We start from the raw sequence: 25,635 nt of genomic DNA, 5'->3' as shown, positions 1-25,635 counted from the left end.
CCCTAAATTTATAAACATAACCGGATTCCTCATGGTAATAGGCATGGTCAAAATCCAACCTTTTCTTCTTTTGCCATTGGAGCAATTGCAAAATGCAAAACTCATATTTGCTGTTGTCTCCCGTTCACTGCTCTAAATATTTACCCACTTATGACACTTTCACACACCCAGATTTTCCGACTAACGGCAGAAGGTCTGGACTCCATCTCAACTTTCATTGGCACAGTTTGTTTTGTTCAGCTTCATGTTTAGGGGTGTAAAAATGTCAAGTCGATGTCTCTGAAATAACAGAAACTATTTGTCAGAATGTGACGAGCACATCTCCTGGACATTCTGTAAAAATCAACCCATCAGACGATGACTTCAAAACTCCCAAAGTCATTTTGTGTGTCTTATGCATCGCTCGTGCTGACTTCTGAGGCTGGGTCTACAATTATGATGAGCTCTGCTTCTGAGAACCCCAGAATTGTGAAAGGGCCCATATTTGTAAATTCTGAAGCAACAGTAATGCTCAGTCTCAGGCAGACGAGCCATAATCTCTTTTTAATTATTACTGTTTCAGAAAGATTTTAAATAGGCATGACACAGTTTCTCCTCCTTCTTTGGATATTTGCTTCACTCTCCTTCCAGTGCATTTATCACATCATTCCATTTAATGACTCCTCTCTCTCTCTCTCTCTCTCTCTCTCTCTCTCTCTCTCTCTCTCTCTCTCTCTCTCTCTCTCTCTCTCTCACACACACACACACACACTTATATAATAAGCTGCACATGAATCTTAGAGCAGGGCTTTAGAGAGAGGCTGTGCTAGAGTGAAGCATGCTGGGTAGTGGTGAAAATCAGTATTCATTAGAGGACTGCAGCTTGAACAGTCTTATGCCTGAGTTCTTCAGAACTATTTGTGGAAGGGCTCTTTGATCTGAGCAGCAGTCACATATTCAAGTGGGTGTTATATAACTAGCTTGGGTTCTTGGAAGTTGTTTGCCTTTTAAAGTTTTAGTTCTGATATTCAAGGACCTTTTCCCTTTAGGCAAGAATGTAAATGACCGTGCTTTTTACAGTAAAGGAAAATCTTTACATTCGCTGAAGAAGAATTGTAAATCATGCTCATGTTGTGTACATTTTTTTTTTTTTAGGAATTCCTTAATTATGGCACTAAACATAAAATGAATTATTTTATTTTGGGCACATGTATCAAATTTTATAGTAGTGTAAAACTTAATTCTTCATGATAAAACAACTTTCCATTTCTTTTGATATCCATCTGATTTTCCATGTTTCAACCTGACATGTTCACATCTTCCACTCTAGGGGGCAGCAGAACATTTCACATAACCTGCTTTCCGTGTTCAGTCGTTTGAAATGTTAACTGCTGCCTTCCATGCCTTATATAGTATCTCTTATTATTTTTATTAAATTAACTAAGCAGCCAGCTAGTCCTTATGTGATCACTCTCTGAATCTATTAAGATCGGTATTGTCTGGTCTTGGCGTACACTGGTCAAAATTTGCACACGCTGGTAACTTCTCAATTCAGGCTTCAGAGTTTGTATTGGTCGTAACTAGTAAACAGGTTACAGTTAATTGAAAGAATCTGTGATCTGAGATACAGGTCTAAAGTTGGTTTGGTTTGATTTTATTGTGTTTTTTTTTTTCAGAATTACAACAGGCCTCCAGTGATGGCGTTAGCGGTTCCTGTGGCAGTGCGGTTCTTGCAGCAGGGGAACCAAGAGCTGAGCAGAAACATGTCCAGCTACTTGTCACTGGCTGCCATTGCTAAAGCTGAACTCCTGGCCCAACACACAGAGGCCATCACCCGCAGCGTGCTGGGAGGTAGGGGCAACATGGGGTCCAGGGGGGATAGGAGGCATTAGGATAGATCACTAACATGCCATAGACCAGGGCTGTGTAACTTCAGTCCTGGAGGGCCACTGTCCTGCAGAGTTGAGCAGGATGCTCTGTTGCTTTCAATGAGAAACCTTTGGCATCATACACAGGCATTTTAATATGACCATGATGAAATTACATATTGATGTATTAAAGAATACTTGTAAATAAATATGTATACAATACACACCTGTTAAGTGTTTATGTTGTTAAGAAGTGGATAGGTTTAGGGTAGGAGTGGGGTTAGATGCACAATATCTATGAAAATATGAATATTTATACACTTTAAATTTACACTTTTACACATGCAATAATTACATGCTTCACTGAAGGGGTAGCCTGAGGGCTAGTGATGCCGAGGGATCCTGACCAAGCGTAAATATGTGACAAGTTAGAAGGGAGTGAGAAGGCCCCGAATGAACATGAAATATTTTCTGATGGGTTGTGTGTCATGGTACACTCGTTTCACATTTATTCCAGACAGATGAACTTGTTGCATTGATCATATTTAGAAATCATTGTTAGGTATAGAATTGGGTTTTTAGGCTGGGGTAGTTCATTGTTAGGCTTAATTATGGCTGATTGTTTGACAAGAATATTGTTCCAGGACCTATAACAGATGTTGATCCAGGAACACATCCTACTTGGCAATGTCACCATCACTTTGTGCTGTATTCGATTACGCAATAGAATAGTATGGTGAGTCATGGAAGGTATAAAACCATCATATTCTCATGATTCAGTGCTTTCCAGACTGTGCACCTCATTGCCTTTGTGGTAATTCGAGAAGCGGTCCCTTTGTGTCTTTACAAGAATATCCACACACAGAGACCAGTGACTGTTTAGTTTCCATAGTGCTAGCGTGCCACCCACAGCCTCGGCGTTGTGTAGATGACGTGTGGTTTTCTTGACCCACAGTGTTGGGTTCTGGTTTCTGGTCCCAAAACCACACAGTTAAATGGGTCACTTGAGATATCCAGATATTGGGATATGAAGCAAACTTTATTAAATCCATTGCTGTTCTAAATTGATTGAAGTACATGTTATTGAGTGTTTTTGAATGAAAGATTTGCATTTTTTTTGCACCAACAAGAGTTGGTCTGTCATACGAGGAATGGATGGTATATTTAACATTGTGTATGTGCCAAAATACACTCAGCTGTTCAAACACTCAACTCACACAAATCGTTGCCCATAGAAGATAAAGATCTCATTGGTGTGGTTCTACTTATTGTGTTAAAGTTCTGTCATTAAGGCAGGGTCAGCCTGGGAGTCATCAGAGGCAAAGAACACATATGGCTTCATTAGGGAATAGTGTGGTCAAGTTTACATTGACCTCAGCTCATTTTTATACAGTTTGGGTCCACCAGAGGACAACAATATTGCAGATGCCTTCTAAACGAACCACAGAATAAATACTGAAACACTGAAATGTTATGTATTGTTGGTGTAACTTGATCATGTTAGAGATAAGGATATAAATTGGATATATTCTGCAACAATTCCAAAATGGGCTAGTTGCATATCTCCGCCATCTCTACTTCTGGTTGTGTTATACGCCAGTGCAGAGAACATACAGAAATCCATATATTACCTTCTATACATGTTTACAGAATTTATAATATCACTTCAAATTCAAATAAGATCTACACTGCTATTATTACTATACTTTAAATGTTAACTGAGCCAGAGCATTTGAAACTTACATAGGCTATGTTTGTGTCTGTGAATGAATAAAATACCGTAATCCCTACTGTTCACGAAATGTAAGTAAAACTCATGTTGTGTACACACATCTAGTTACACAATGTCTTTTTTCCCATTACCAATTATGTAAGTGTGTAAATTATATATTTCTCAAATGTTTATATATATATATATATATATATATATATATATATATATATATATATATATATATATATATATATATATTATTATTATTATATTGCACATACGTTATTATTATTGTGTACATACATCAGTTTTCATAACATATTTAAATTAACTTTGCATCAAGCATATTTTTTAAATAATAACAAAAACAAAGCTGTAAAAAGATACAACTAATTCATTACTTTAAATATTTGTTAATATAATGTCTAATATAATATCTTATAATGCAAAATAAATCGTAAAAATATTGCGCTGCTTATAGACAGATAATTATTTATGCAACAGCTCTTTCACAAAACAAAAAATAAAAACACAAAGGTAATGCAAACACCGATCTTTCAATTAATGCCAATAAACTACCATAATTAATTACATTGTTAAAATTGAGGTTACAGTTATCAAATAATATAACATACTGTAGTCCACATGCCGAAATCTCTGAAACTGTTATGACAACTCAATTTCCTCTCAACAGTTGCCCAGGTTTTTGGAGCCCGAGGTACAGTCAACAATTGGCTGACCTCTACAGTGAAGCAGCTTGCATTGTTATGTTTGGGTTTCCGTATGCCCTATGCATATACTCTCAGGCCTCCTTTGATTACATCTTGTACCATCACACCACTCTAGAGGGCTGAGTGGGAGAAGAAAGCCGATACGTGAGTTAGCAGAACCTCTGGAATGAATCCAGCGCGCACTAGAGATAGAAAACAGAGCACTTACCCAATTCACCATTTCTCAGAAGCTACATAACACAACACAGGACAAGAAAGACAACATCAGGATATTCAGCTCTCAAGGAATTTAGTGGCCTACATTTGCTTGCCGAAATTCAGCATGACAGTTATTTAACTTACAGTAATAGTCAGTCCCAGTCTTTATTTCCAGTATAAGCATATTAGGTTTTGTGGTTTCTGCATATTTCATGCATTACAGCAGAGCAACTACAGATGACCAGCTAACTGGATTAATAGAATTGAATAGATCAGACATGTCCATCCTCAAGCTTCCCTTTGGGGTCTGTCCTCCTAATCAATTTCCTTTCCCCTTCTCTCATTAATACCACCCTGCTCCTACTTCCCATGGGTTCTCAGAAAACCAATCACATGCAACCTCTTCACAGTCCTTGAAGCAGGAAGCAGGAAGTGGGGTGAGTTAATGGGGTTCAGGTTAGGTTTTGTGGGGTACCATCGGGTGCAGAAGGAAGGGTAGATCCAACAACTACTTCATTGGTGCAACAATTAGATTACAATTTTCATGGTCTATTGATGCTCAGGCATGTCAAATGGTTTTTTGAAAATCAAACATTTACAATGTTAAGTAAAGAAAAAGAAGACCATGACCATTGGCTTATTGGCTATTGGTGGTGAGTAACCCTACCCTACTCAAAATACCATTTTGACTTGATTAGAGTAGAAGGCTAGTTGGGACACCACCACCATAACAAATCATGCTGTATGTTGCTCTTTTCAGCAGGACAGGCAACAACGTTTACAAGCATTTACTCTTTAAAATGCTTTGCTGAGCTATGTAGGTGTTTCACCATGAGCTCTCATGTTTCTTTAGTATGTAGACACAGGGGTCTCATGTTGAAGTCATGTTGGAGGTACGATGAGTGTTTGTAGTGGTCTGGAGTGTGTTAGAGACACCGCTCCCCTGGTGTGCACACTCACTTCAGGAGCAGGAAAAGTAGAGGTGTAAAAGAGCATCTTTGAATCATTAAAGCTTTTGAATGGCTCCCAGACTCCCTCCAGCAATGCTCATTATTAGAAATATCCCTTCAAGAATGCAGTCTCCTAAACCACCATCTGGATCCACTAATCGGTCTGTGGCCTGAGTGCTTTTGCTAAGCTAATGATTTGTTTCTCTTTCACACTGACCCGTGACCAGTGTCATCCAGATCCTTGGTTATGTTGCATGTTATACGTGTAAAATACCAGACACTCAATGTGGCCCGTACTGTTTTGTCTCGTTTTCAATTAACCGATTTACTTGATTTTTTTAAATATACAATCTTATTGTACGAGTCTCATCATTATCATTGTGCATATTTTTTCAAAGAAAAGTGACTTACCTTTTGTTAATGTGTATTTTTCTTCTTTTAATTTAGCATTTCATTTGAATATGTCACAGTGTGGAAGTAAAGTGGGTTTTGAATGTTGTTTAGTGTTGAGGAAAAAACCGATATACCAGATTCACTAACCCTGTTTCAAATGATATGGTGCAGTCACGTTACCAAAATTTCAGCAGAATTGTGCAAGCAAAAAAGGTCCATTGTATGTTGTCAGTAGTGTAGCAGTGAATGAAGCACAGCTCACAGGAGTGAATCACTTTCAAACCAACTAACTTTTTGTTGGTCTTTGCAGTTTAATCTACATGACTAACTTTAATCAGTTGTGTAAAAACAGTGGATGTGACCATACCTTTAAACTGTTGTGAGTCCTCACTTTCATAGTGGCTGCAAAGGGTTGCTTGTGAGCACCCTTCTGTAACTTAAAATGATTAATGGAGCAACCTACAGTCACGCTGACTTTACGGTTATGGAACAGTCATCACAAGTAAACTTTATTTGTCATTTGGGACAAGGCCACAATCTCTTACTGACATTTTTTTCACAGTCTCATTGATAAACTCTTTGCACAGTTTTAATTTAAGAAAGGTTTAGCCATTGGTTATGGAATCATGATCCATCATAATGTATGGAATAACGACATACAGTATTTATTACAATTAATGGTTATGTGCTATGAACTAAAACACTCTATCTACACTATCAATCTCTTTTTCACTCAGCAGATCCTGGATGACAATGTTTTTGTCATTTTAGTTTTACATTTTTATTATGGTTTGTTTTTTCGCAACCCTCGGAAAAATATCTATGTACATTATACATTCATCTTAGCCTAACAAAAAAAAAAAAGTAAAATAAAAAACAACAACATTATAATACATTTTATCACATCAGCGGAAACATAAAAATAAAGTCACAATTTGTAAACATTTTCCACAGTTCCATTATCAAAACATAGCAAGCATCCTTTGGTAAAACAACAAACCAAAGACATAAAAGTTATTATTCGCAGAACTCATATAACAACATATTTTAAAATGTCCATCACAAGATATGTAACAGAGCCTACAGTTTGAAAAATCCATAAGAAAAAAAAGAACAATGGACTAAATAGATTAAACATTAAATCTGAATGTAAACATTACCAATCAAGATAAATAGTTTGACAATACATAATATATATATTTTTAACAAAAATTACTTCCACTTAGTTTTAATTGAAAACATTGTAAAACAGAACAGTTTGTAATAAAAATGATATATATGATGTCCCTCCAATGGCAGCAGTGTAACTATTTTAACTTGTTTGACTAAAGCCAGTTCGCCCTAAATAACATTTTTTGCACATCTAAGAGAAGAAAAATTATTGTTGTGTGCAGGTGTAGCAAAGCAGGTTCTTAATATGTGCTCGTAGGAGCTCAGCTGATTGGTCTACAGGGCTCAGGTGCTTAAGACAGTATAGAAATTTAGTATATTAACTTGACACCCCCTTTTGGCTCAATGTCAGAGACGCCCCATTCCACCACATTACCACGGATGCCACAACCACTCCCATCTAGCCGTGCTTGCTGAGATATCTCCTTTGAATTCAAAACACGGTCCCACATGTTCACTCCAGTCATCTTCCCTGTAAAGGCCAGGTCCGCATCAAAAGTGTCTGGGATACTGAGATGCCTGAAGGAACGTCCATACTCTTGACCCAGTAGTATGCTTCCTTTGCTGCGTAGCTCATGACCTTCAGCCACTCCAGGAGAGCTTGCAGCCTGTTGACCATTGACCCACAGTGAAGCCAAGCCCTGTTGTGAGCTCCAGACTGCACAGATGTGCACCCACTGACCCTCTTGGGCTGCCCCTGAAGCTTCCACCAAATGGGTTTCACCGTCAACTGTAAAGAACACACTCTGTCCATTCAACACCAGCTGGAGTTCGTAGGCATTGCCAGTCGTACTGTAAGAGAAGAGGATGGTCTTGTTGAGCACCTGAGTTGGTTTCGCCCACAGGCAAATGGTGACCGCATTGTTCTGGAAGGGTGTCTTGGGTGAGACTTCAACATGAGCTGTAGATGAACGTGTGGGGAAGAGCAGCCCAGTGTCGCAGCCTGGAAAGGCAGAAGAATTGAGAGAGGGAAAGGGAACGTGTTAACAAACTTTATCAATTGTTAAAAGGAACAGAATTAATCTGTTATGATGTCTGTTACCCTCAGAGGGAGAACCACTAGACCCCTCCACCCATCAATAGATGCATACGAATGAATCACTGAAGGCTTATGATTGTATTTGAATAACCTTCACACAAATCTTTCTAGGAGGGTTCATCACAAAGTGTAAAAAAATATATAAATGATTTAAAGGTCAGTGTTTTGTGATGTCATTTTTCAGCGCATACTTTATATTTTATTGGGGGCTTTCAAAGTAATGAGTTACAATGTAAACATTTAGTCATTTTGAATCCTGTCCAGGGTTTACTTCTGCTGAGCCTTGCAAAAGAGTGACAAAAATCAAGAGACTAATTTTCCTTGTGCTTTTTTAAATTATTATTTATTCACTGTTAAATACGAGGAGAATTTAGTCAGGTAGAACCCAACTATGCTCATCCCAGTGCAGAAGTCTTTTGTAAGTTCATGCTTTAATGAACATGTTTTATACGGAGGGTCAGTTTTGTGCAATTGAGAGGACCTTCGACCAGAAGAAACTGAATTTCAGTGGAAGGATTGTAAACAAATCGATTGAAGGGGACTTGGTTATTGAGATTGGTACATTCTCTCTTCAGTGGGTGATTGCTTTGCTATGACAGGCCATGGCTCTCCTTTCCTACTGTAGCTTACATTATTTCCATTACATTTATCTTGGGTTTCCTGCTTTGGAAGGATGGAAGGAGTGTAAGTCATTCTCTAAACAGTTTAATCTGGTTCTATTTCCCCCCTGGAGCCTTTGGTGTGGTCGCCTGTTTCTAATTATGCAGTACTTCCCTCTGTCTTTCATTTACTCTACCTCTACAAAGTTATTTAATGCAGGAGGTATGGGCATTCACAGATTAAATCATTTTTATCTTAAGCTGACTAGAAACTGTATCCGGCTTACTGACAAGGTGAAAGCTCTCTTGATGCAAACAAAGTTTGTTTCCCAACTCAGTAGGAACTTGGGGAATGTCTTGGGGGGTTAAACATTTATCAGATTTTGGGGGTATCAACCTCCTACCTTGGGGTGATGGTGGTCTGCTCAGAGGTTGTGTGAGTTGACATGCTTTGTGTTTGTGTCAGCTAAGTTGGCTAATGGTTTGATCGTAAAATGTGTTTTGCATAAAACGCAGATTTACAGCTCAAAATTTACAGCACCAAACCAGAATCGTCACCTTGGCGGTCTGTTTTAGTCCTATCTAGACTGAGCTCAGATGATTAACTTATATAAAACTACATACTTGCAAGGGGTGTTGGAATTGGTGCATGATGTTTTGTTGTTTAGAAACTATGACATAAATCTACATATAGGACTGGGCGATATGGCCAAAAATCCTAAGTGCTTCATAATTATTTCCAGTTATTTTAACAAAATAAATAACAGAAAAATTAATTTCTTAGTTTTTGCATTTTCTAATGAGTGAAACTGTTTCAAATCATGAATCAGATTTTTGTTGCTTGACTTTGAGAATGCACATCTTCAGCACAGTTTGCAGTGCAGGCTGCAGTATTAATGACAGTTGTATCTCTTAGAAATGCTCATTTTACAGTAGCTTGAGTTAGGATGCAGATGAAAAAGTATGTTCATTGTCACAAACAGTAACATCTGTAAAAATTGAAACAACCTCATTTTTATATGGTGAAATGTAATTATTCTGACTGTTTGAGTTTGATTAAAATTAACCATTGGTCTTCGCAAGTAGCATACATTTAGTTCATGATAACCATGGTTAAAATACTATGGTAAAAATGTTCTAGGTATTTGTATGAAAAACAGTACTCTAAATACATTTAGTATGAATGCACAAATGCTTTAGCTTAATCACAAAACATACTGTAGTATTCCATTACTCCTTTTTAACATTTAATACATATCTACATTATTTATATAATAAAATTTGTTATTAATGTCCCACATTTCTGCCACAAAACCATGGTGCAGTTAGTGTTACTACAGTAAATCCATGGTAAATTTGTATATTGAAAAGCCTTCTGTCTGTATCGTTGTGCACAGTGTTTCTCCTGTTTGTTTCATCTGGCTTTAAACTAGTTTAACTCACAGAGTCATTTATGTTCTTTGCTGAATTCAAGCACTTCACACTGGATCTCACAGCACTTCTCGTGTATCAAACTTTTATCATAGTTTTATCGAGGAAATTTATATTGCTATAATTATCGTTATTGTTTTATCACCCAGCCCTATCTAAATGTGTGTTTCACCCTTCCCAGTTTGAATTCTAGTATAATAATTTTGCTCTTAATAATGTGGCAAAAATATTGACAACTTTTGCTTTTTATAACTTGGATGTCTCACCTGATGGAAGGCTATTGGCAAAGACTGATCTGGTGTAAAGAATGAGCTGTTCCCGGATGGTTTGCAGCTCGCTGGAGATGGTTGATAGAGTCTTGTGCAGCCTTCCTCCGTTCTCTGTCTCAGTCACATCTTGCATGAGATGTCGGGCCTGGAAGCTCTTGGCTGCCCCCAGTTTCAAGCAGCTGCTCTCCAGTCGCTCCATTCGTGTAGCCTGGTTAACGCTGGCAGCAAGTAGCTGCTGCAGGGCTGCATCATGCTGCACGTACTGATCAGCTGAGACCTCTCGCACACGGTCCATCGCGTTCTGCAGACGCGTCTCTGTTTGAATCCCAGCCCGTTGAACCATACTCTCAACCGCAGATGTGCAAGAGCCGCCGTACTGAGCCACAAACTGCAACAGCTCTCCTCTCAGACTCTGCAGCTCAACCTTGATGATATCATCGGCATACTGCAGGAGCATGTTCTCTTTCATTTGGGAATTTTCCAGCATTGTGAAGAGCTTATCCCACTTAGTGAAGACTGGACTTCTGCAGGGTTCAGGGGAAGGTGTTGGGGTCGCCTCTGAGAGAGAAATCAAGGGAAAGAAGAGGAACGCAGGATGATTTGCAGGATGATTTGCAGGATGATGAAGAGGAATTCACATGATTAAAATATATATATATTTTGAACGCTCTGAAACATATCTTCAAAACATGACATTTATTTATAACCTTGGGTCGTTCATGAGAAAATGTTCACTCCTAATGTAGAAGACTCAATTTAAAAATAATGATCAGCTCTCATTTAATTTGTGCATTCACAAGATCCCAGTGAGTCACATTGTTTACTTTGTTTTTTTCCTTGCTAATATAACTCCTGTCTGAAAGGCATGTCCCCACATACACTCTTAATGTATTAGTCCTGACAACACTTGCATGTCTCTGTAACTCACAGCTAATAGTAATGATCACAATCATACATTTTTTTTATTTATTGTCGGTTACTCACCTACCAGCTGGTCCTCGTCAGTTATCTCGTTGAAATAACCTTCTCCAAAGCTTACCTTGATATCATGCCCATAATTCGCAGGTACTGCTGTGGACAGTAAAACCACCAGACACATGGCCTGGAGGAATGTCCGCTTGGACGTGCTGGCCATGTGGGAATATGAACAAGGCTCAATGTTTGTGTATAATAGTCTCTTTTCTCTCTGGTGGCCCTCCTTGTTGGATGCTGAGCAATCGGTTGGCTGGACTCCTGCTTGTTTGGTGAACTGCAGCTGAAAGGGAACTGAGCCTGATAGAGGAGCTCTGTGGTCTATATAAACATTGTGCTCAGAAAGAGAGAGAGAAAGAGGTGGGGGAGAGAGAGTTAGCTCCAGTGAGAAATTCTTCATTGTAGGTATGGGTAGTCTAATTTTTGTACTGCTCCTGCAACTCAGGCAAAGAGAGAGAGAGAGAGATATTGGGAGGATGTTGGGAAAGAGGGGAAGAACCAGTAAATATTTAAATAATGTCCTGGAATTTTTTAAAAGTTAAAGTAAATCTTTACTATAACTTTTCACTAAAATCAGAGGGAAATTGATGATTAAATATTATTCAAGAGCTTAACACTAATCAAACACTTAGTCTCTATCCCAAATCCTAAATCCCACCCTTAGTTTTAACCTTGACACTTAATGTCTGTTATAAATATTAAGCGATGGCAAAAGTACACATATCCTTCATTCAAGTAGAAAGTTCAGATATACTCATGTTTTAAAAATACTCTGGTAAAAACTGAAGTACTGATTACACTTTTTTTACTCAAGTTAAAGTATAGAAGTATGGGCTCTGACATGTACTTAAGTAAAAAGTAGCCAATACTACCTGTTTAGTGTCAAACATCATATTAATACATTAATACTAAATAATACTTACATTTCAAATTTTGTTAGCTAATGAATGTATCCAGGCTGAACAACCACAGGGCCAGAAGCCAGCAGTCATATCGCCCTGCAGCCCACTGAAGCTAAGCAGGGTTGAGCCTGGTCAGTACATGGATGGGAGACCTCCTGGGAAAACTATAGGTTGCTGTTGGAAGAGGTGCTAGTGAGGCCAGCAGGGGGTGCTCACCCTGTGGTCTGTGTGGGTCCTAACACCCCAGTATAGTGATGAGGACACTAAAGCACCGTCCTTCAGATGAGACGTTAAACCGAGGTCCTGACTCTCTGTGGTCATTAAAAATCTCAGGATGTCTTTCGAAAAGCATAAAGGTGTGACCTCAACATCCTGGCAGAATTCGCCCATTGGCCTCCGACCATCATGGCCTCCTAACAATCCCCATATCTACTGATTGGCTTCATCACTCTGGCTCCTCTCCACCAATAATCTGGTGTGTGGTGGGCTTTCTGGAGCACTATGGCTGCCGTTGCATCATCCAGAAAAAAGCTGAAAAGTGCTATATTAATGTAATGAGTTATTATTATTATTATAGAATGGGAGGAAATTTCAGGCCGTGAAAAATATCATCCCATACACCCACAACAAATTCTGAAACCATGGACACTATGATTTTGTATGGCCATCGCATCAAAGTTTAAAATCCTTAAATCCGTGCAAAATAACTATATTTTTAAATATTTTTTTTATTTCAAATTAGTACAACAATAACTACACCATGACAATATCTTTATAGAAAAATTCTAATATTGAATATGTTATTGCATTATCATGAGTCACATTTTTCCCTTATTAAAATAAACCATGGTTTTATTATGTGTAGAATTATGCGCAATACGCATAATCCAGTTTCAAAATTTGTACTAAGGAGCTAAACAAAGACAAAACTACAGTAGCCTATTTACAGATGAAGAAAGGCCTGAACAGATCAGAAGTTTTGCTTCTCTGCTTTTCCATTCTCGATTCTCGCACTGATTACTGATCACAACCTTTTGGCAGAAAAAATCGGAGCGTTGCCAGTCAAGACTAACCGATTCATGATTTATTAGATATCGAATGGCGATAATACAGATAAAAACTAATGTAGCGAGCCTGTTTTGAAAATGTAAGAACTAGAAAGTACAGATATCTGTGCAAAAATTTTAATAAAAAGTTGTCAGAAATAATAAATTACTGTTAAAGTACTGTTACCAGAAAAAAATCTACTTAAGTGCAAGTACACATTGTCACTTCCCATCTCTGTAAACATTGCCTGCGGCCCCTTTTCCTTCATCTAACTTGTACCTTAATCTTTCAGACCTACCCCTAACCCTTACTTTTGTTGTCATATTTCTGATGAAGTTGAAAGTTAGGAAATACCTAAAATTGCAACTACCAAAAAGAGTGTTTGGTTGAGCATACGATAATCTCTTGTGCGACAGAATCTCTTGTCTTTACCTGCAGTGCTTCTCATTTGTCATCAGATTTTCAAAAGCTAGGGCCAGTTAGGCAGCTCACCAGTGATGTCAGGTTATCCAGTGACAGAAGCACTTATAAGCAACTACTGTAAGTACAGTGAACTTATGACCACCAGTAATTAATGTCACCTTTATTTATATAGCGCTTTAAACAAAATACATTGCGTCAAAGCAACTGAACAACATTCATTAGGAAAACAGTGTCAATAATGCAAAAATGATAGTTAAAGGCAGTTCATCATTGGATTCAGTTATGTCATCTCTGTTCAGTTAAATAGTGTCTGTGCATTTATTTGCAATCAAGTCAACGATATCGCTGTAGATGAAGTGTCCCCAACTAAGCAAGCCAGAGGCGACAGCGGCAAGGAACCGAAACTCAATCGGTGACAGAATGGAGAAAAAAACCTTGGGAGAAACCAGGCTCAGTTGGGGGGCCAGTTCTCCTCTGACCAGACGAAACCAGTAGTTCAATTCCAGGCTGCAGCAAAGTCAGATTGTGCAGAAGAATCATCTGTTTCCTGTGGTCTTGTCCTGGTGCTCCTCTGAGACAAGGTCTTTACAGGGGATCTGTATCTGGGGCTCTAGTTTTCCTGGTCTCCGCTGTCTTTCAGGGATGTAGAGGTCCTTTCTAGGTGCTGATCCAGCATCTGGTCTGGATACGTACTGGATCCGGGTGACTGCAGTGACCCTCTGATCTGGACACAGACTGGATCTGGTGGCCACGGTGACCTCGGAACGAGAGAGAAACAGACAAATATTAGCGTAGATGCCATTCTTCTAATGATGTAGCAAGTACATAGGTTGTTATGGGAAGTGTTTCCGGTTCCGGTTTACCTAATTAATGCAGCCTAAAAATCCTTTAACGGATTTGGATAATAAAAGCATATTAGTATGTTATGTGTATGCCAGGTTAAAGAGATGGATCTTTAATCTAGATTTAAACTGCAAGAGTGTGTCTGCCTCCCGAACAATGTTAGGTAGGTTATTCCAGAGTTTGGGCGCCAAATAGGAAAAGGATCTGCCGCCTGCAGTTGATTTTGATATTCTAGGTATTATCAAATTGCCTGAGTTTTGAGAACGTAGCGGACGTAGAGGATTATAATGTAAAAGGAGCTCATTCAAATACTGAGGTGCTAAACCATTCAGGGCTTTATATGTAATAAGCAATATTTTAAAATCTATGCGATGCTTGATAGGGAGCCAGTGCAGTGTTGACAGGACCGGGCTAATATGGTCATACTTCCTGGTTCTAGTAAGAACTCTTGCTGCTGCATTTTGGACTAGCTGTAGTTTGTTTACTAAGCATGCAGAACAACCACCCAATAAAGCATTACAATAATCTAACCTTGAGGTCATAAATGCATGGATTAACATTTCTGCATTTGACATTGAGAGCATAGGCCGTAATTTAGGTATATTCTTGAGATGGAAAAATGCAGTTTTACAAATGCTAGAAACGTGGCTTTCTAATCAAAGATTGCGATCAAATAGCACACCTAGGTTCCTAACTGATGACGAAGAATTGACAGAGCAACCATCAAGTCTTAGACAGTGTTCTAGGTTATTACAAGCAGAGTTTTTAGGTCCTATAATTAACACCTCTGTTTTTTCAGAATTTAGCAGTAAGAAATTACTCGTCATCCAGTTTTTTATATCGACTATGCAATCCATTAGTTTTTCAAATTGGTGTGTTTCACCGGGCTGCGAAGAAATATAGAGCTGAGTATCATCAGCATAACAGTGAAAGCTAACACCATGTTTCCTGATGATATCTCCCAAGGGTAACATATAAAGCGTGAAGAGTAGCGGCCCTAGTACTGAGCCTTGAGGTACTCCATACTGCACTTGTGATCGATAGGATACATCTTCATTCACTGCTACGAACTGATGGCGGTCATATAAGTACAATTTAAACCATGCTAATGCACTTCCACTGATGCCAACAAAGTATTCAAGTCTATGCAAAAGAATGTTGTGGTCAATTGTGTCAAACGCAGCACTAAGATCCAATAAAACTAATAGAGAGATACACCCACGATCAGATGATAAGAGCAGATCATTTGTAACTCTAAGAAGAGCAGTCTCAGTACTATGATACGGTCTAAATCCTGACTGGAAATCCTCACATATACCATTTTTCTCTAAGAAGGAATATAATTGTGTGGATACCACCTTTTCTAGTATTTTGGACAGAAAAGGGAGATTCAAGATTGGTCTATAATTAACTAGTTCTTTGGGGTCAAGTTGTGGTTTTTTGATGAGAGGCTTAATAACAGCCAGTTTGAAGGTTTTGGGGACATGTCCTAATGACAATGAGGAATTAATAATAGTCAGAAGAGGATCTATGACTTCTGGAAGCACCTCTTTCAGGAGCTTAGATGGTATAGGGTCTAACATACATGTTGTTGGTTTAGATGATTTAACAAGTTTATACAATTCTTCCTCTCCTATGGTAGAGAATGAGTGGAACTGTTCCTCAGGGGGTCTATAGTGCACTGTCTGATGTGATACTGTAGCTGACAGCTGAATGGTTGCAATTTTATCTCTAATAGTATCGATTTTAGAAGTAAAGTAGTTCATAAACTCATTACTGCTGTGGTGTTGGGAAATGTCAACACTTGTTGAGGCTTTATTTTTCGTTAATTTAGCCACTGTATTGAATAAATACCTGGGGTTATGTTTGTTTTCTTCTAAAAGAGAAGAAAAGTAATCGGATCTAGAAGTTTTTAATGCTTTTCTGTAGGATATGTTACTTTCCCGCCAAGCAATATGAAATACCTCTAGTTTTGTTTTCCTCCAGCTGCGCTCCATTTTTCGGGCTGCTCTCTTTAGGGTGCGAGTATGCTCATTATACCATGGTGTCAAACTGTTTTCCTTAACCTTCCTTAAGCGTAAAGGAGCAACTTTATTTAAAGTGCTAGAAAAGAGAGAGTCCATAGTTTCTGTTACATCATCAAGTTGTTCTGAGGTTTTGGATATGCTAAGGAATTTGGATACATCAGGAAGATAACTTAAAAAGCAGTCTTTTGTGTTAGAAGTGATGGTTCTTCCATACTTGTAAGTAGAATTTACAATTTTGGCTATATGAATTTTGCAAAGAACTAAATAATGATCTGAGATATCATCACTTGGCTGAATAATTTCAACACCATCAACATCAATTCCATGTGACAGTATTAAATCTAGAGTATGATTTCGACAATGAGTAAGTCCTGAAACGTGTTGTCTAACACCAATAGACTTCAGAATGTCTATACAGTTGTGTTCAAAATTATTCAACCCCCTTGACTTGCAAGACAATTTGCTGTGGAGGACAACATTTTATGAAATCAATTTAACAAAGGCATCAGTAAAGTATTAGAGAAAGTTTGTTAATAGACTTTTGAGTGATTCTGAGAATGGAACATTGATGAATCATGATAAAATTCGAATTGGCTCTAAACATTCATGTTCAAAATTATTCAACCCCCTTTGTGCAGAATCTTTTATTCTTTAAAATTACCTATAAACGCTGTCTGTAAGTGTTTAGAAGCTTCTGTCACCTCTCTACTACAGTTTTGGCCCATTCCACACCTGAAAAAGCTTTCAGATCACTGATAGTCTTTGGTTTTCATATTGCCACTGCTTTCTTCAAATTCAACCAGATATTTGAAATGAGAATTAAGCCTGGAGACTAAACAGGTCACTCAAGTACATTCTTTGACTGATCCCTGAACCAAGCAGTAGTAGATTTGGATGTGGACTTTGGTATGACTGCCTGCAGGAAAGTCCATTGATCATCAGCTTCAGTTTTTGCACCAAAGGCATCACAATTCTTGTCAAAATGGCCTGACACTTTAAAGAATCCATGATGTCCTTCATACAGTCATGATTTCCACTTCCTTCTACAGTAAAGAAACCCCATAACAGGACTGATCCACCTCCAAGTTTGAGGATGGAGATGGTGTTCTTCTGCTTATGAGCCTTGTCTTTTTTTGCAGCAGACATACCGCTGATCCATTGGTCCAAAAAGTTCCAGTTTGGTCACATCACTCCATAAAACATTCCTCCAGAGCTCCACAGGTCCACACAAATGAATTTTATCAAGTTCAAGTTGACTTTTTGTTCTTCTTGATCAAGAGTGGTATTTATCAAGATGTCTCAACATGAAGGCCATACTTGTCTAGTGTTTTTCTTACACACTGCATTGAAATTGTTTTCCTCCTTTCATCGGGTCATCTTGCAAGTCTTTGGCTGTACATTGCAGGTTTTTTCTCAGTTGCTCTGATTAAACATTTTATGATATTGTGCTTTTTCTTCCACAACCTCAAAGATTTTCTGGTAAAACACACTTTAGGCTAAGGAATAAGGCTGAGAGCTGTGTCTCTAGGAACTTTCAATGTCTTGGAAATCTTCATATAGCCTTAGCCTTTCTAAAGTACTACGATATTTATTCTCTTTAGCTTTTGTGAGATCTCTGTTGACATTTTTGCTACTGAACTTCAATACATGCATGGGCCAAACTGTATGTGTAACAGCTCAAGCTAATTCTGTTTTTAATAGAGTTTCTAAAGGCTTAATTGTGTTTTGAGACGGTTTTATTCCCCACCATGCAAATAAGTGATTTAAAAACAGCAATGTTGAATAGGGGTTGAATAATTATGACATAGCAGTATCATAAAAAAATCTTATAACTCAAATATATTACATTATATATTGACAATATCACTTTTAATATGCCAGTGAACTGTTATAGATGCAAGTTTTATTAGATCCTGGATCTTCAGAAAAGCTTGTATTTGTAAAGTACTGCAGTCTCTAGGGGGTTGAATAATTTTGAACACAACTGTAAATGCTGATCCCAATGCATCGTTTTCATTATCAACATGGATATTAAAATCACCAACTATTAAAACTTTATCTGCAGCCAGAACTAACTCAGATGTAAAATCACCAAACTCTTTAATAAAGTCTGTATGGTGCCCTGGTGGCCTGTATACAGTAGCCAGTACAAACATAACAGGGGATTTATCATTAACATTTGTTTCTTTGGATAATGTTATATGAAGTACCATTACTTCAAACGAGTTATACTTGTAGCCTGCCCTCTGAGAAATCCTGAAAACGTTGTTATAAATTGAAGCAACACCTCCACCTTTGCCTTTTAGACGTGGCTCATGTTTATAACAGTAATTAATCCAAGCCTTAATATCCACTCCCTTTCTCCAGTCCATATCCCAGTCTTGGAAAACCAGACATGCTTCTGGTTCTCAATTAGGATCTGCTTAATAGGACCCACTTTTTAAAAACCTAACCCTAAAATCCTGATTAGTTGATTGGACTTTTTATAAGCAACAGAAATCCTCTTCTTCATTCACATGTTCTCTTATTTAATCTTATTATTGAATAATGTGCTTTACTGTACATTTAAATATTTCATCTATTGTTTTGGGTTTGTACTGGGTAGAAATAATGTGTCCACAAGCTTTGTTTGTGATAACAGAGTATTAAGGACGACAAATCATAAAGAAAACATGTCTTGTCAGAAAGGCTGAGATTCTGTTTTTTGCTTCCTGTGGGGTGCTGGGGTTTGAGTCAGAAATTTGCTGTAATTTTGGTGCTAATAAAAGGCGCCAATTTCACAGTCACGCACATTTCCTCAGAAACAAAGACTCCACACCCATTTTGCATTCTACTGGTAATAAAACGGTGCTAAATGTTTTGGCCTCACTAGTAGGAAGCATTTGAGCTGTGTTTATGATAAATGTGCATAACAGTGAGTGTAAAATATGTATTTTAGGGATAGAACTGACATTTTAATATTTTGGAAATTTACATGCTTTTTTTAATGGCATGGGCTTTTGATGCACAATTAAAATTATGTAATAGGTGTGATCAATTTACCTTCCATGATCATTCAGACACGATCAGGTGCAGTATTACTGAAACTCTGTCAAGTCTGCCACAAATCAAGCACTCCGTAAGTCAGATGTCAGACGTAAGTCAGATGTTTGTCAGAAAGTTATAAGTGTTGATGTTACAAATACATCTTTTGAATATACTGTACTGAACTCATTGCCCCGTTAGCAAGGAGAACTTTATTTTCTCTATGGAAACAGAAAGGTCCCATGACGTACCCTTTGTGAGGTCGACATTAATTTTTTTGCTTATGTGAGCCAGGTTTGCGACAACATCAGCATGCCAACAAATCTTCCCAGAATGTGAGCTTTACATTAGTCATCAGTCCAGAATTTCCAATCGCATTTTCTGTTCAGCATGAATTTTCATACCTCAGATGATGATCAACCACAGTAATGTGGTTCCCCACTGAGGGTGTCTACTTCTTGATGACTGGTGCAAAAAGTATTGATGCATATCTGAATGTGAACTCAGGGCAAGGTTACTGGACAATACAAACTTACCCTAACAGTGGAAGGTCAGCTTTAGGATGACACCTACACCCAACAAGTGGGTTGAGCAGGAAGGAAATATTAATATAAACACCTGTAGATTTATCATTCCCTTGAAATCAATTGGAATGCACTTTATTTGTCGTACTAAACAAAATGCTTACTGCTGATTTGAAGGAAGATTTCATGCTGGATGCAATGATACATTTACAACAGATGCTGTGCAGACAAGAATTATACAGTTAAAAACAACTGTGAAGTGGTTTAAGGCATCCTTTTGAGAATGGATTGCTTTTCAAGGGGGATTCTTACTTTTGGTTACTTGGTTAATCTTTAGTCAGCTATAAAAATGGGTGTTATGAATTGATAGTGATGGATTCAGTGATATGGAAATAAAACAAACCATAACTTAATAAAAAATCTAATACGTATTCAATACTTTACTCATCTGGCACAATAATATACTGTAATGTCTTCATGTATTATATACTGTATATAAAAACTATTAAAAAACTATAGTGATCTACAACTACATCAGACATTAATTATAATAACATATTGTCAGATCAGCTGTGTTTTTCTGTTTTGATTCAAGCACTTATGACTGAAGGAAAAGATCTCATTCATGTGTACAGTATGTTGAAAAACTCTAGGAAAACAGCTATATCTTGCATAACTTATGGTTACTAGCTTTTAGTTGTGCTTGTTAGTGGATAATATTTCTCTTAAAAGGTATCTAGAGATAGCTTCTGCCAAAACACCTGGCAAAGAAAAGATTGTCGATATTTCTTGTTAACTGTCTAGGGCCAGCAACGTTTCCCCAGCTGTCTCATTATGAGAGGTTATGTATAACACTAATCCTTCATTACCATCGCCCGCTGTGTGTAGAAACAGGTGGGCAGGTCTTCTGCAATCCTGAATGTCCCCCTGAGCCATGGAAAACATCTCATTTACATAATTATGTCTGCTAACCGAACACCCTGACTTAGATGGCTTGCCCGAGCAGAGATTAGATTTGTTGTTGATGTTGGATTGGAGTTTCCTACCATATTTTTTGTTGTGGTTTTTTTGCAGTCAACAGGATGATCTGTAAAAATTGCTCATGACATTAAATCAGGGTGTTAGTAACAGTTGGGTCATGGAAATCGGTACACTAATTAATCAAAGTCTGTTTACCATAATCTTCCAGTAAACTTTTCAAAGGGCCATTTGCATAACATCTAAGGGGAAATTTTGAAATGTTATACAATCTTTTATTGATAAATTTAGGTGTACTGTAAATGATCGTTTTCCTCTGCATGCAAATCTAGTTTGTTTTTCAAGTGGATTTTGGACTGCCCCATTTTGTTATAACTGTCTGCTGCTTGAAACTCTCTGCTGTGATTTTTTTTTTTGGTAGTGGTGCCCTCCATTCGCCCCTCAACTACATGATCTGGCATCATGGTGTCTTTTCACTTCCTGTTCACACACTTATTTCATACAATGATCACTTTTGTACATGAGAAGTGCACTATATTGATTAATTATTGATTTTGATAGGTAATGCCATGCTGCTGAGAGTGCTGCCATCTGTGTATCCACGACAGCCAGAGCCCATCCATCAACACATCCGTGAACTGACGGCGATGATGTCCCAGTTGGACCAGTCCGGCAGACAGCACCTGCTCAGACTACTGCAGATGATCTCTGAGCATCACCCCTTGGTGAGTGAAGGAGAGACAAATGAGTGTGCAAAACAATGAATGTGGTGTTTGATGATGAAGTCTGGTCAAGGTGAGTTATTCTGGGGAACCTTAAAAGAATTCGAAGGTCACCAAGGGAGTGGAGGGGTGGGTACATAAATGAATATGGAGTGAGTGATTCAGCATTTATTTTAAAGCAGACAGCTGCAGTACAAGGTCAAACACGGTTAAACAGTTTGATGGTTGACACCTCTAGCGATAGTATAGTTGAGCTGCCGCCAAATAGATGGGGAAATATCAGAAAGCACATCCTAAACTGCTGGCTCCCCCTGGCTCTGACTGAAGACAAATTTACTGGAAAAGAGAAGAGGAAACCACAGTTTTGGCAGAAACAGAAATCTGAAATGCTTTTTGAGGGGGGTTGAGGGGCAGCCAATTTTGCATTGGGTAATAAGCACATGCTTATCACTCAGCTCATCAGTGAAAACATTGGATGCTTGAATAGTAGTAAGATTAGGTAAGATTATGAGGCATTATTTTAGACATTATTCATTCACATTTACCGAAATAAGAAATTACAGTTCAATGAAAAATTGTACTATTTTCAGGTATTAATATTGTCATTCCGAGATGCCAAAGTCTGAAGCCATTTCCATCATAGACACTGAGAGGCTATCATAAAATAGGATTTTTTATTTAATCTTTACGGTGATAATTCATCCGAAAATGAATATTCTGTCATTAATTACTCACCCTTATTTCATTCCAAACCTGTAAAACCTTCATTCATTTTCGGAACACAACTTAAGATATTTTTGATGAAATCCGAGAGCTTTCTGTCCCTGCATAGACAGCAACGCAGCTACCACGTTCAAGGCCCAGAAAGGTAGTAAGGACATTGTTAAAATAGTTCATGTGACATCAGTGGTTCAACCTTAATTTCATGAAGCTATAAGAATACTGTTTGTGCACAAAGAAAACAAAAATAACAGTTTTATTTAACAATTTCTTCTCTTGCATGTTAGTCTTTGACACACATTTTCACAACAGTACCACGACACATGCGTATGCATTCCTCTGCGTGTAAACAAGACAGTGCACCGGGTCCTACTGTATGTCAGAGCCAGGGTGTCCGCGAGGTCTTAAAAAATATTAAAAGTTGATAAATCAATTCAGAGAAAGTTAAGGCCCTTAAAAAATATAACAAAATTCTTAAATGCTATTTTCCAAGGTATTAAGTTTTGTATCATTTTTTCATTATGTACTTTTGTCTGAACAGTGGCGTTCTGTGTAGTTAATTTATGGAATCTTGCAAGAATTACGTCATCTGTTGCAGAGCTCACTGAGTGACTGTGCTGCTGCGTTATAGCATGGGGCTTGTTGATCCCGCTCTTGCTGAATCTCTGAGCATAACCGCATGCTCCCATCCACTCCCGCAGTTTTTTTTATCTGCTCCCGCAAACATTCTAATATTGTGTATAATTTTCATGCATCAGGGCGCTGCTATCAACACTCCCTTTAAATGAGTGCTCACAGTTTTTTGGTTGAAATGCTTGCACTAAAACATTTTGCATTCTACTGGTAATAAAACTGTGCTAAATGTTTTGGCCTCACTAGTAGGAAGCATTTGAGCTGTGTTTATGATAAATGTGCATAACAGTGAGTGTAAAATATGTATTTTAGGGATAGAACTGACATTTTAATATTTTGGAAATTTACATGCTTTTTTTAATGGCATGGGCTTTTGATGCACAATTAAAATTATGTAATAGGTGTGATCAATTTACCTTCCATGATCATTCAGACACGATCAGGTGCAGTATTACTGAAACTCTGTCAAGTCTGCCACAAATCAAGCACTCCGTAAGTCAGATGTCAGACGTAAGTCAGATGTTTGTCAGAAAGTTATGTGTTGATGTTACAAATACATCTTTTGAATATACTGTACTGAACTCATTGCCCCGTTAGCAAGGAGAACTTTATTTTCTCCCCTCAGTAAGTTTTGTCAGTTGTTTTGTTTATTGTTCTACTTCTAGTTTCTTGGGCTGCATTGGGTTAGTCACTCAGTTAATTCTCTTGTGCTTCGTTCCCCACTTCTGAATTATGTTGTATTGATAAGGAGTTATCACAAGTAATTCTGTTTAGTTGTGCTATCTTACGATCAATATATAGTAAGTGTAAGTTAAAGTGTCGCCGATGTAACCAGTTAAAACTTGGAGTGGCGATGAGGTCTTAAAAAAAATCTTAAAAGGTATTGAATTGAACTGCATGATTACTGTATGTACCCTGAGAACACATGGGTCATGGTACTCTCGTGAATGCACATCGACTGGCACGGAAGATAAGAAATTGTTGAATAAAGTCATTATTTTAAACTTAATGGCTGTATTATTTGTGTCCCCTTCAAAAAATTGCTCCTAAGAAAGTTTGTTTATTGTTCCCTCCCCAACTGTTAAATGAAATTTAGACCCATGATACGCAGTATATTTTAATCCAACAGTACGGTATATACACTCACCTAAAGGATTATTAGGAACACCATACTAATACTGTGTTTGACCCCCTTTCGCCTTCAGAACTGCCTTAATTCTATGTGGCATTGATTCAACAAGGTGCTGAAAGCATTCTTTAGAAATGTTGGCCCATATTGAAAGGATAGCATCTTGCAGTTGATTCAGATTTGTCGGATGCACATCCAGGGCATGAAGCTCCCATTCCACCACATCCCTAAGATGCTCTACTGGGTTGAGATCTGGTGACTGTGGGGGCCATTTTAGTACAGTGAAGACTTTCTTGAACATTGTCATGTTCAAGAAACCAATTTGAAATGATTCGAGCTTTGTGACATGGTGCATTATCCTGCTGGAAGTAGCCATCAGAGGATGGGTACATGGTGGTCATAAAGGGATGGCATGGTCAGAAACAATGCTCAGGTAGGCCGTGGCATTTAAACGATGCCCAATTGACACTAAGGGGCCTAAAGTGTGCCAAGAAAACATCCCCAACACCATTACACCAGCACCACCAGCCTACACAGTGGTAACAAGGCATGATGGATCCATGTCATTCTGTTTACGCCAAATTCTGACTCTACCATCTGAATGTCTCAACAGAAATCGAAACTCATCAGACCAGGCAACATTTTTCCAGTCTTCAACTGTCCAATTTTGGTGAGCTCGTGCAAATTGTAGCCTCTTTTCCCTTTTTGTAGTGTAGATGAGTGGTACCCGGTGGGGTCTTCTGCTGTTGTAGCCCATCCGCCTCAAGGTTGTGCATGTTGTGGCTTCACAAATGCTTTGCTGCATACCTCGGTTGTAACGAGTGGTTATTTCAGTCAAAGTTGCTCTTCTATCAGCTTAAATCAGTCGGCCCATTCTCCTCTGACCTCTAGCATCAACAAGGCATTTTGGCCCACAGGACTGCCGCATACTGGATGTTTTTCCCTTTTCACACCATTCTTTGTAAACCCTAGAAATGGTTGTGCGTGAAAATCCCAGTAACTGAGCAGATTGTGAAATACTCAGACCGGCCCGTCTGGCACCAACAAACATGCCACGCTCAAAATTGCTTAAATCACCTTTCTTTCCCATTCTGACATTCAGTTTGGAGTTCAGTAGATTGTCTTGACCAGGACCACACCCCTAAATGCATTGAAGCAACTGCCATGTGATTGGTTGATTAGATAATTGCATTAATGAGAAATTGAACAGGTGTTCCTAATAATCCTTTAGGTGAGTGTACGTGGTCATATATTTCTGCTTCACCAGCTAAGTTCTGCTGGCGAACTATATGACTCATACCAGTTATTCAAACAACACTGAACCAGCACCCAGCATAGAGGAGCATAAAA

The 25,635-nt window shown here is 38.2% G+C and overlaps 2 protein-coding genes across 2 annotated transcripts in view; one reads left to right on the top strand and one right to left on the bottom strand.

Annotated features, from left to right (window-relative positions):
- Nucleotides 1-25,635, top strand: part of LOC132155915 (ventricular zone-expressed PH domain-containing protein-like) — a 142,910-nt gene that overhangs the window by 41,638 nt on the left and 75,637 nt on the right. Inside the window, exons 4-5 of the mRNA XM_059564687.1 lie at nt 1,656-1,830; nt 21,643-21,806. Coding sequence (XP_059420670.1) covers nt 1,656-1,830; nt 21,643-21,806 — 339 coding nt within the window. The remainder of the gene's footprint in view (nt 1-1,655; nt 1,831-21,642; nt 21,807-25,635) is intronic.
- ptx3a (pentraxin 3, long a) lies at nt 6,577-11,633 on the bottom strand. Its single transcript, XM_059564678.1, has 3 exons — nt 11,326-11,633; nt 10,339-10,899; nt 6,577-7,946 (listed from the first exon to the last, which is right to left on the bottom strand). The coding sequence occupies exons 1-3, from the start codon at nt 11,474-11,476 to the stop codon at nt 7,315-7,317; spliced, it is 1,344 nt and encodes a 447-aa protein (XP_059420661.1). The 5' UTR covers nt 11,477-11,633; the 3' UTR covers nt 6,577-7,314.

The sequence above is a fragment of the Carassius carassius genome, chromosome 13 (assembly GCF_963082965.1).
Source record: "Carassius carassius chromosome 13, fCarCar2.1, whole genome shotgun sequence".
Classification (NCBI taxonomy): domain Eukaryota; kingdom Metazoa; phylum Chordata; class Actinopteri; order Cypriniformes; family Cyprinidae; genus Carassius; species Carassius carassius.
Note: the sequence above shows the minus strand (reverse complement) of the source record. Positions and strands in the feature narration are given on the sequence as shown.

Excerpts from the sequence above, each read along its gene's own strand:
- ptx3a (XM_059564678.1), bottom strand. The coding sequence starts at position 11,476 with ATGGCCAGCACGTCCAAGCGGACATTCCTCCAGGCCATGTGTCTGGTG. Across the intron at positions 10,900-11,325 it reads TGACGAGGACCAGCTGGTAG|AGGCGACCCCAACACCTTCC; the intron begins GTGAGTAACCGA and ends TTTCTCTCTCAG. Across the intron at positions 7,947-10,338 it reads TGCCAATAGCCTTCCATCAG|GCTGCGACACTGGGCTGCTC; the intron begins GTGAGACATCCA and ends CTGCCTTTCCAG.